Raw genomic sequence first — 12,156 nt, 5'->3', positions numbered from 1 at the left:
TATATACATATATATATATTATACATACATATTATATATACATATATATATATTAAGTATATATATATATTAAATATTATATATACATAAATATAATATATACATACATATTATATATACATATTATATATACATATATATATTAAATATTATATATACATAAATATATATACATATATATTAAAGTTATAGTTAATGGCATGTCAGAACCACAGACTGTGTCTGGTCACATCCTGGCCTACAGCTCCCCCTGTGGCTCCCTCCAGCACCAGTCACATCAATATAAACATGGGTAAACTGTCTCTCATATAATCTCATACAATCAGAATTTATTTCTGACCCACAAGATCTGCTGCACCATCAAATCTAAAATCCATAACAATAATTCAGTGTGTGGCTACAGTGCACATCCTGGAGGGAGAGGTTGCATCATTAAAGTGTTTTTCAGTGTAATGAGGTGAATCAGTTGCATCATTTAGACATGAAGCTCTGCTGCCAGAAGATGGAGCTGTTTTCAAACAACTAACCAAGGACACCTTAATAAAACAAATCAGTGAAATAAATGTATCACTTGTCATTGGATCATATTACCAAGTGGTAAACACTGAAAATACATCTCAATGCATTGTTTAATTCCTCAATACATCACACTGGAGTATAATCTGTCTATGACTGAATAACAATGGCTGGAATTAGGAGGGATTTATGCTTTTTGTGACATCCAAAACACTACTTTTGGATGTTTACAGGTCTGATATGGTACAGCTGCCCTTAAACAGATATGGACTATGGCATATGATACCCATTTTCCTTAAGGGACCCCTTTTCTATCATTGAGTAAACCGACGATCCCTGACTAAGTGACATATTGTATGGATATTTTCACATTATATTATATTATTTACAGCTTTACATTACATTTTTACATTTCAACTGCACTCTTACAGCTTTACATTATGTTTTTACATTCCAACTGTACCTTAGTTATTCCTTTACTTTTTTATTCCTGTATTTACAGCTGTATTTAGTTTTTTACGTGTGTATATAGAGCCATTACAACTCAGCAACGTGCAATATCTGATGTGCAATATCTAACTGTTTTTATAGGTCAAGCAAACATATCAATGTATTTTTCTATTTATAATAACTCTTTTTTATTTGCACTACTGTTTAATAGATGTGTTTGCACTGTTAGGATTGCTATTTAATTTTGTTGTACTCTGTCCAATGACAATAATGGAATTATATTTTATTAAATGCATAACAATGACATTACAGAACAACTTTTGAATTGTACAATAACCCAAATAGTGAACGCCATAACTGCAGGAAGTTTGTGTAAAACGAGCCATTTTGATGAATGTTGAGCAGATTACTTCCGATGAATATTAAATCAGAGATGAGTTTTCCTGCTATTTTTAATACAATTCTATGTCTGCATTATGTAATTTTTATTTGAACAACAATACATACAAATTCAGTGTTTTCTTCGCTTTGGACGCTTGTCCGTTGTTCCATCAGCTCTTTGGTTGTTTTATCTTAATGCAGCACGAGGCTGTTTAGTAAAGACGGGAGGTTCTGTGAATATAGCTTTGTGTTCAGGTCCTCACCGTACCCCTTATCCTGTTTATATCGTAAATAAGAATAATACACTTTAAAAATAAAGAATAAAAAAACAACAATTTCATTTAGTTTTCTTCACAGAAATGAATGAAATGCTGAGATACAGACCAAATGTGCATTTGTTTAAAAAGTTGTCTTACACCCCTTAAAATTAAAAAGGCCTCGCAACCCCATGCAAAGCTTTGGCGACCCCTAGTGGTGGTCGGGAACCAGTGGACTATGGGACCGTTACATTGGAAAATCCTCCCGTGCCTCTGAATCTTATAACGCTCACATGTAGACTTGTTCTGTTGGACAGTGACTGGATTTTTATTAGAAATGATATCAATAGTGATTATGTAAGAATTTGACAAAGCATATTAAATATACTCAAAATAAAATAATCAAAGGCGTGCATTTAATCTTACAAACTTCATAACATGCAGATCTTGTGCATGACTGAAAAAGAGTCTCATAAACTACATGAGCAGTAAGTCAAACACTGAACACTCAACCTCTTTGTAACATACTCTGATGAAGATGCATTTGGTATTTGTAAGACTTAGAAACAGTTTATATAATCTATTCAGGTTAAAGTATATATTGTACAATCCTGAGTCCAGTGTAAAAAACAGACAAGAGGAGCATCCATCCTATTTCCTAAACACGGTGTGATTTACATTCTACAAAGTAGGAAAGACCTGCATTGCATTGCATCCATATGTTGTCAGCATACATCTGTATGTTGGACTGTGTATGGGCTTAGTGACATACAGTAGAACCTGTAGGAGAATAAGGCATGCTACTTCTCCTGATGTGTGTATTAATGGAACTGGTGATACAATCATAGATGTGGAAAAAAAGGCATGCACAAGCTGACAAGACCAGTGCAGCATGTAGAGTAATTATAAAAGTGAAGCCATGTCACTGTGACATGTAAAAACCTCATATTCTAACGCTTTCATATTTTTCTTGTATTTACATAATAGATTAGGCAAATCTACCGTCCTTGCATATATAAAACCCTTTAAGACCACTTTGTATAAACCCAATACTACACGGTGGGAAAGCTTAAGACAAGACCGCTTTACTGAGCTTCTGAGAAGATAACGTTTCAAAGACTTCTCATTATTATTCAAAATGATACTGAAAAGAACCTTCAGTCTTTTTGGGTGGGTGGTTTAACAACTAAGTACGTTTAGTGAGATGAACGTAGGGCTGCACGATTAAGGCCAAAAAGCTAATCACGATTATTTTGATCAATATTGAGATTACCATTACTTATCGCGATTATTCATTAATTTTAGGGACAAAATATTTCTTCACTTCCATGTTGAGCTACATTCCTGCTAATGTAGACTTAAAATTAGGTTCTTTTTCACCTGAGTGTATTTTTCTTTTGCCCGTCTGCTCTCTGTTGTGTATTATTCTCCTACTCTGGATTACAGCTGCAACATTATCAGGCTGACGCTGCAGGGTTTACCACCGTCCCAAAAAATAATTTCAACAGTCCCTGAGTCAGTTTAAAACGTCAAAAACTCTAAATGTTTACCTTGTTATTGTTATCTATAGTGGTTATTTGCATAAAACACACACTATTCAAATGATAAGGAAATAAGTGATTGTATTTCTATTCAAATATTTGCTTTGATTAATATAATTATATATTATAAGCTGCTTAGAGCTAGTGTTAGGAACAGGTCAGATTTCTCACTCTAATATCTATTTTATATTGCCGTGAAAACACCTCCTTCAACCAACTGGATTTATTCAAGTTTCTTGCCAAAAACTACATTTTACTCATACTGAGCAGAGCTTGAACGCATCATAATGTAACTCAATGGAACCTCCATTAACGTTAGCTCTCTAGGTCCGTGCTGTCAGCAGGCAAGCCGGTTGCTGTGATCACTCTGAGCAGCATCATGGGAATGAATTACTATATAATACGTTTCTGATTAAGTTAGTTGTTCCAGATGTTTTTAAGGTTGTTCCTCCACAGCTTATTTTGGGCCTGCAGTTGTGACAAATTGCAGCTTTATGTCTTCTTCACTCACGCTGAAGAAATGCCACAACGGCAACATAGAAATATCATGTAGCGGCAGCTAATATGCAGCAGTTTTCTACGAGCGGAGCATTTTAAACGTCAATATCGCAGTCGATCGTGTTCATTTAATTGTGGGAAGCCAAAATCGTGATTAATATTCGATTAATTGTGCAGCCCTAGATGAACATACGGAGAGTAGCATTCTATTGAGTCTGATTTGAGTTTTAAGAAGGAATGAACAGATACATCATCTTAATGATGTGCTGTTAAAACGCATGCAAATGTTGAAAGAATTGATGCATGACATCTCAAAAATACCTCTTTTTCCAGGTAGCCAAATGGCAAGATGAGATACTTCCAGGCAGAAGAAACTCAGTTTATAAAATCTGAAATACAGTCTTACAGGAAGTCAAAGTTGTGAGGCCTCAAAATGCAGATTTCTGCTGCAGTGACACATGCCAAATGCTTGTCAACTGGGAGGTAGTGAAATCCAGTACACAGAAAACGTTCTGTTCTGATTTGCCAGCTTTATTGTCACTGGGTTTCTCTGAGGAAGGGAAGGTGTCCTTGCAGGGATTTACTTCAGTCCTGTTTCTCCGTTGGTTAGCTCTTGCTAGGGTGGAGTTTGCGGCCAAAGTACTCTGGCGCCGCATCCAGCAGCCAGTCGGCGTCCACCAGACACAGGTCTCTCATGTAGCAGCGGGAGGTGTGCAGCAGCTCGTTGAAGACCACGTACGCTGGCTTGGCCTGGAACAGGACGGAGGACGGGTGGATGGCCACGGGCTGGTGGGTGTCCAGAGCCAAGTAGCTGCCGTCGGGTTGGAGCTCCGCGGCGTTGACGAACATGCCGTGGGCGAGGCAGCGGCGGACGTTCCCCGTTTCCGCCCCACAAGACTCCATCTTCAAATTGAGCTGATAGATCAACAAGCAGAAGAGGATGTGTTAGCTCAAAATGCTGATTTACTGTACTGGTAGTAAATCTGTTACAGTATTTAGTTATCAATAAGACCAAATGGGCTGCTGTTGATGCAGCAGTCTATTACACTACTGTAATTATTAAATAATGTCACTCCATACCCCTAAAACATCCCGCTGATGGAATTAAATAGCAGCCATAAAAGTGTTATTCACATCTATTTACAGGCCTAATATGAAATATTTTTATATTTTGATGTCTATTTCACTTTGATTTTTGATTTGATACTTTTTTCAGTTTATAGAGGATGGCAGCTGCCAAAAATAAAAAAAATAAAAAAATTACATGATAAATAAATTACCATGTAATATTCAAAATAAATCTAGCCATTAATTAATTGATAAAATGTGACATAAATTGGTATTTGTTTTTATTTGCTTATTTATTTATTTACCTTTGTATTGATTCCCTATTTAATTTTCCCTTTATTTTTTTTCTCAATTTATTTATTATTTTTTTTAATGCAAGTATTTATTGATTTATGTATTATTTTTCCTTTGCATTTTACCTCTATTTATTTCCCAAAATTTTTTTATTTCTGCTTAGCTGATCTAGCGGAAAATAATACTGTCAGTCAGGACAATTTACTTTTTAAAATTGACTAATTTAAAAATAAATGCAAGAATAAATAAATATATTTAAAAATAAATATAAATAAATAAACAAAAGGGAAAATTAAATAGAAAAGTAAATTAATAGGGGGATTAATACAATGGTACATAAATAAAGAAGGAAATTAAACCAATCTATGTCACATTTTATCAATTAATTAATGCCTACATTTATTTTTAATAAAATGTTTGGTACATTTAATGGTATATTAATTTATTTATCAAGTCAATTATCTATTTTTCATTTTAGCAGCTCCCGTCCTCCACGCCTGTTTTAACAAACAAATACTTGAGGATGGAAAATGTCGTGCACAAGTCAATCTAATAAGAAGGAGGTTAGAAGTAAATGGGACAGTTAATAGTGATATTCAGGTGATATTCCGCCGCCCTACAAAGAACATTGACATAGACAGTTTTCATAAGGATTTTCAGACGTGTACCTTAAGGCAGATATCTTTGAGTTGCGCCTGGACATCTTTCACCAGACCCATGTTCCTGCTGTTGACAAAGTTCTCCCGACACCATTCCTTTAACAGCAGACATATACCAGATTATAAAAGTAGCTCAGCAACATCATTTGATGTCTGGATTTTGCTCATCCATATCAATTTTCTTCCCCTACTCATCCAGCTCTACTCACCTTATTACCACTGACTTTCTTGAACGCTCTGTAAATGTTGAGCAGCGTCATGTGGTCTCCTTCGCTGGAGGAGAACTTCTTGCGTGCGGCTAGCACCTCTTCCCGCCGGGCGGGAGGGTTATAAAGCACGGTGTCCACCGACAGCAGAGACACAATGCTCAAAACCTCCTCAGAACAGGAGTGGTCGGGGGACAGCAGGATGGTCTGTTAGACGGAGGAAACAAGGCAGGGAAATGTTAGACCGAGTTCTATCGGGGTTGTGCGTGTGACCCATGTGGTGCTGTGGGCCACAGGCTGTCACTTCCTATCACAACTCCACACAGAGTGTAATGCTAAGCATTTCCCAGCACTTTTTTTTTTTTACCTTGGCATATCTGGGCTCCAGAGGGAAGCTTGCCATCTTCTTCCCCAGAGCGGTGAGGAAGACCTGCCCCTCCTTCCTCTCTAGGGCTCCCAGCAGCTCTAAATGCTCCAAAGCAGAGCGGACGGCCTCTGGGATAAACACAACGGGTTACTACGACACCCCTGCATGACAAGAGGTGCACAGTGATTCATTGATCGATAGCATCTTACCGGGAGAAGGCTTGGACATGAAATCAAAATTCATCACATCTGGAATCCCCAGAGCCATGAGCTGCAGCATCACACCGGACAAGTTACACCTGCAGCGCACACACACGCAGGAAAACGTTCAATCACACTGACCTAAATAAATCAACAGATTCCTGCAGCGAAGCACATAGTGAGCTTTATTATCTGTATGAAACAGTACCTCTGGATCTCAGGCACCGTCATGGGGATGAGGTTGTCGAACTCCGGCTCCGTGTAGAGTCGGTAGCAGCAGCCGGAGTCCTCCCTGCCAGCCCGGCCCGCTCGCTGCCACGCCTGGGCTTTAGAAACCCGCTGCACCGCCAGAACCTCCAGCCCGCTGTCTGACAGTCACAGAGCACACGTACAATAAGATCAGAGCAACACAAACACAGAAATATACTGTAAAAGTATGTAAAGTACAGAAGTACTGTCAGCAAAATATACTGACAGTATCAAAACTAGGGCTGTCAAAGTTAACGCGTTAATGCAAATTTGTTTTAACGGCACAAGTTTCTTTAACGTATTACCGCAACTTACGAATTTTAGGTTGTATCCTATGAAACTAGAAAAAACTGCAGGAATCCATTGTTACCAACTATGTCATACTAACTTGTCCAGAAGGAGGCTAAATAACGCTACAAACTTCCGCTAAATTTTGGCGAGGAAAAACTGTCATGGCCATTTTCAAACAGGTCCCCTTGACCTCTGACCTCAAGATATGTGAATGAAAATGGGTTCTATGGGTACCCACGAGTCTCCTCTTTACAGACATGCACACTTTATGATAATCATAGTCAAGTCAGCACACTGACACACTGACAGCTGTTGTTGTCTGTTGGGCTGCAGTTTGCCATGTTATGATTTGAGCATATTTTTTATGCTAAATGCAGTACCTGTGAGGGCTTCTGGACAATATTTGTCATTGTTTTGTGTTGTTAATTGATTTCCAATAATAAATATATACATACATTTGCATAAAGCAAGCATATTTACCCACTCTCATGTTGATAAGAGTATTAAATACTAGACAAATCTCCCTTTAAGATGAAAAAATGTCAAAAATGTGTGAATCATTTTTGATTAATCCCAATTAACTACAGACAATCATGCAATTAAATAGTTTAATCGATTGACAGCCCTAATAATTCATCAAGATGTGAAATGACTGTGATTAATAAAGGCACTACTCATAATTAGGTGTGTAATGATTCAATAGAATGCTGTGTTAACGTTAATACTGTTATGACAATGTGTGACTGAATCATCTCACCAGGATTGAAACGTTTGGCCTTCACCATCCCCGTGTCTATGACGAATTTGATCCCAGAGATTGTGATCGACGTCTCGGCGATGTTGGTAGAGAGGATGACCTTCCTGCAACCCTGAAAATGGTAGAAAAAGACGACACTCTGTATGAAGTAAACAAACATGTCACACAGTGGGGAACAGCAGTGCACAGATTTCAGCTAATCTGTCTGAAAACAATGTTTTTATTTTCACAAACACGTCCCTTTGTCTGCACGAGTCTGTTTCTCCTGCATGCTCCCTGTTGCCTTTACCTTGGGAGCTGGCTGGAAGACCCTGAGCTGCTGTGCTGGAGGCAGCGATGCGTACAGAGGGATGACTACCATGGGACCGCAGCCGTCGGGCAGATGCTTGGAAATGTCCCGGCACGTCCTCGCCAGAGCCTCGATCTCCTCCTGACCCGTCATGAAGACTAAGATATCGTGGGACGGTGGGGCCTCCTGTGAACGAAAAACAAGACCGTGTTCTGTTCCAGTGTCGAGAAGAATCATCACAGTGTATAAACACCCTGTTGACTCACAGGTTTGTGTTTTTTTATGATGCTAAAGCAACAAGAGTCTATTGTTTTGGCTTTAATATAAATTGGAAACAACTGATTACACATAAGTGATTACATAAGAAAAAATATAACCCAATACAACTAATAATACAATCATTTTCTCCCTCCGCAGATATAGAAGCACTACCTGATGGATCTGGAAGACGGTGACGAGTGCAGCCTGCAGGTAGTCTGACTGGGGCTGCTTGGTGTAGTAGATCTGGATGGGATGCTGCCTGCCCTCCAGGTACAGTACTGGTGACTTGTTGAAGTACTCAGAGAACAAATCCACATCCATGGTGGCCGACATCACTATGACCTGTGCAGGTTACACAAAACAAAGAAGCTGTTCAGAAGCAGTTTGGGGTTTTGGCGAATATAAGGAGATGTTTAAACCCCTTAACACTCCGACGGCCCCAGCATCATATGAAACTAGAAAGCCTGAGGAATCCATTGGTACCAACAACTGGAAGTCCTACCTTCAGGGGAATCTTATTAAGTTCCCTTCGCCTGCGTTGAGCCGTCTTCACCACGCCGAACAGCACGTCGGTGTGCACGGTGCGCTCGTGGGCTTCGTCCAGGACCACCACAGTGTAGCGCAGCAGCAGGGGGTCGCCGATGGCCTCGCGCAGAAGCATGCCATCTGTCATGAACTTCAGCTTTGTCTCAGAGGAGGTGACATCTTCAAAGCGTACCGTGTAACCGACCTGGAAAGAAGTTTGTCAATTTACAACCCCGTAAGACCTCAACTGATGAAGTACTGATACATACCACCATGTCAAGTCAGGAAAGGAAGGAAGGAAATGAGATTTAGGTGGCACTGAATGTAAACATAACTTTTGTTTGTTTACAAGAAAACCCCACAGGGCCCCTTTAAAAGGGACTGTATGTACGTTTTTACATGTATAAATGGCTGACTTAACGGCCGGAGGCGATGCCACAGGTGATCTGATTCTTACATAGAGCCCCTTTAAGCTTATATTTTAAAGAACAGACTTAGCAGGTATGTCTATTGTGCATACCAGTTTGCCAAGCTGAGTCCTCTTCTCCTCTGCCACCCTTCCAGCCAGTGAGATTGCAGCGACTCGACGTGGCTGAGTGATGGCAATGATGCCCTGCCGTCCGATGCCGGCCTCATACAGATACTGTGGGATCTGAGTGGTCTTCCCAGAGCCAGTCTCCCCTGATGTATGACAGAAAATGGGTCGAGTTACACAGAGTTCAGGTGCTACACTAGAAATCTATAGAGTAGAAATGACATTTTCTGAGCACACCTCGATAATAGATAGATAGATAGATAGATAGATAGATAGATAGATAGATAGATAGATGTTCTTTATTGATCTCAAATTGGGAAATTATTGTGTTACAGCAGCAGGTTATCCAGGCATTGCACAGGAACAGTAAATACACAGTAATTAAACACAATACATAATTAAATTATTAAATTAAATTAATACGTAATTAAATACATACATATATACACACATATACACACACACATATATACACAATATAAAGACTATATTAGAATACACTATAAATACACCAAAGTACTACAACTAACACATAAAATATAAACATTGGATAACATACTATATACATTAACGAAGTGTGCAAATTGTTATATATATAAAAATTAATGAGGTAGTATACTGATGTGCATATTCAACATGTGCAAGGTTATTGAGGTGGTATAATTAATGAGGTAGTATAGCTGTGATAAAACTCCCTTATTATCTCACCTGTGAGGATAGCATTGTGTTATTATCTCACCTATGAGGATAGCATTGTGTTATTATCTCACCTATGAGGATAGCATTGTGTTATTATCTCACCTATGAGGATAGCATTGTGTAGTTATTATCTCACCTATGAGGATAGCATTGTGTAGTTAGTATCTTACCTATGAGGATAGCATTGTGTAGTTATTATCTCACCTATGAGGATAGCATTGTGTAGTTAGTATCTTACCTATGAGGATAGCATTGTGTAGCTGTAGATGTTATTATCTTACCTATGAGGATAGCATTGTGTAGTTGTTGTTATTATCTCACCTGTGAGGATAGCATTGTGTAGTTGTTGTTATTATCTCACCTATGAGGATAGCATTGTGTAGTTGTTGTTATTATCTCACCTGTGAGGATAGCATTGTGTAGCTGTAGATGTTATTATCTCACCTATGAGGATAGCATTGTGTAGTTGTTGTTATTATATTACCTATGAGGATAGCATTGTGTAGTTGTAGTAGTTATTATCTTACCTATGAGGATAGCATTGTGTAGTTGTAGTAGTTATTATATTACCTATGAGGATAGCATTGTGTAGTTGTAGTTGTTATTATCTCACCTATGAGGATAGCATTGTGTAGTTGTAGTTGTTATTATCTCACCTATGAGGATAGCATTGTGTAGTTGTAGTTGTTATTATCTCACCTATGAAGATAGCATTGTGTAGTTGTAGTAGTTATTATCTCACCTATGAGGATAGCATTGTGTAGTTATTATATTACCTATGAGGATAGCATTGTGTAGTTGTAGTTGTTATTATCTCACCTATGAGGATAGCATTGTGTAGTTGTAGTTGTTATTATCTCACCTATGAGGATAGCATTGTGTAGTTGTAGTTGTTATTATCTCACCTATGAGGATAGCATTGTGTAGTTGTAGTTGTTATTATCTCACCTATGAGGATAGCATTGTGTAGTTGTAGTTGTTATTATCTCACCTATGAAGATAGCATTGTGTAGTTGTAGTTGTTATTATCTCACCTATGAGGATAGCATTGTGTAGTTGTAGTTGTTATTATATTACCTATGAAGATAGCATTGTGTAGTTGTAGTTGTTATTATCTTACCTATGAGGATAGCATTGTGTAGTTATTATCTTACCTATGAGGATAGCATTGTGTAGTTGTAGTTGTTATTATATTACCTATGAGGATAGCATTGTGTAGTTGTTGTTGTTATTATATTACCTATGAGGATAGCATTGTGTAGTTGTTGTTGTTATTATCTTACCTATGAGGATAGCATTGTGTAGTTATTATCTTACCTATGAGGATAGCATTGTGTAGTTAGTATCTTACCTATGAGGATAGCATTGTGTAGTTGTAGTTGTTATTATCTTACCTATGAGGATAGCATTGTGTAGTTGTAGTTGTTATTATCTTACCTATGAGGATAGCATTGTGTAGTTGTAGTTGTTATTATCTTACCTATGAGGATAGCATTGTGTAGTTGTAGTTGTTATTATCTCACCTATGAGGATAGCATTGTGTAGTTGTAGTTGTTATTATCTTACCTATGAGGATAGCATTGTGTAGTTGTCTCAGTTGGTTCAGTAGCTGAGGTTTCGCCTGGTAGATGGGAAGCTGTTTCCTCTGGATCTCTATCGAAGTGGTTGCATTTCCCTTTCTAGGCAGCAGCATTCCAGGTTTCTTCTTGTCCAGACGGAAGAAAACGGACCCCGGCTTGAATCTCTTAGCCGGAGGAGGGTCGGGGTCGTGGGGCATGGTCAACACAAAGTCTCTCTGGTGGCGGAACCGTCGCAGCTTCTTCTTCTGGAGGTTTTTGTAACGTTAAAAATAAACAAAAAAGTATTTTTCATGCTCACAGACAGACCAGCGTCACTGCGGATGTTTTGCTTCCTCTGCACAAAACGTCCCCACGTGGTAAATACACGGCGCAGACGTTTGACGTCATCATAGAGGAGTGAAACTCAACCCGGAGTAAAGACTGTCAGGTAAATTCACATAATAAACTTTATTATATATAATATATATATAATATATATATATATATATCTTATGATATATATATCATATTATATATATCATATATATAATATA

At 38.2% G+C, this 12,156-nt stretch overlaps 1 protein-coding gene across 4 annotated transcripts; it reads right to left on the bottom strand.

The window, feature by feature from the left end:
- Positions 1–1,905: 1,905 nt before the first annotated feature.
- dhx33 (DEAH (Asp-Glu-Ala-His) box polypeptide 33) lies at positions 1,906–11,978 on the bottom strand. 4 transcript variants are annotated; one of them, XM_074610666.1, is made up of 12 exons: positions 11,610–11,978; positions 9,330–9,490; positions 8,787–9,014; positions 8,456–8,626; positions 8,024–8,209; positions 7,735–7,846; positions 6,646–6,805; positions 6,447–6,535; positions 6,238–6,365; positions 5,874–6,077; positions 5,674–5,760; positions 1,906–4,558 (listed from the first exon to the last, which is right to left on the bottom strand). In XM_074610666.1, the coding sequence occupies exons 1-12, from the start codon at positions 11,818–11,820 to the stop codon at positions 4,250–4,252; spliced, it is 2,046 nt and encodes a 681-aa protein (XP_074466767.1). In that variant the 5' UTR covers positions 11,821–11,978; the 3' UTR covers positions 1,906–4,249. The 4 variants fall into 4 exon arrangements, with proteins under 4 accessions (XP_074466767.1, XP_074466768.1, XP_074466769.1 ...); XM_074610667.1 differs by lacking the exon at positions 11,610–11,978 and adding an exon at positions 10,325–10,344; XM_074610668.1 differs by lacking the exon at positions 11,610–11,978 and adding an exon at positions 10,146–10,163.
- Between the last annotated feature and the right edge of the window lie 178 nt (positions 11,979–12,156).

The sequence above is a fragment of the Sebastes fasciatus genome, chromosome 16 (genome assembly GCF_043250625.1).
Source record: "Sebastes fasciatus isolate fSebFas1 chromosome 16, fSebFas1.pri, whole genome shotgun sequence".
Lineage (NCBI taxonomy): Eukaryota > Metazoa > Chordata > Actinopteri > Perciformes > Sebastidae > Sebastes > Sebastes fasciatus.
Note: the sequence above shows the minus strand (reverse complement) of the source record. Positions and strands in the feature narration are given on the sequence as shown.

Excerpts from the sequence above, each read along its gene's own strand:
- dhx33 (XM_074610666.1), bottom strand. The coding sequence starts at position 11,820 with ATGCCCCACGACCCCGACCCTCCTCCGGCTAAGAGATTCAAGCCGGGG. Across the intron at positions 8,210-8,455 it reads CCGTCTTCCAGATCCATCAG|GAGGCCCCACCGTCCCACGA; the intron begins GTAGTGCTTCTA and ends TTTCGTTCACAG. Across the intron at positions 6,366-6,446 it reads CATGTCCAAGCCTTCTCCCG|AGGCCGTCCGCTCTGCTTTG; the intron begins GTAAGATGCTAT and ends TGTTTATCCCAG.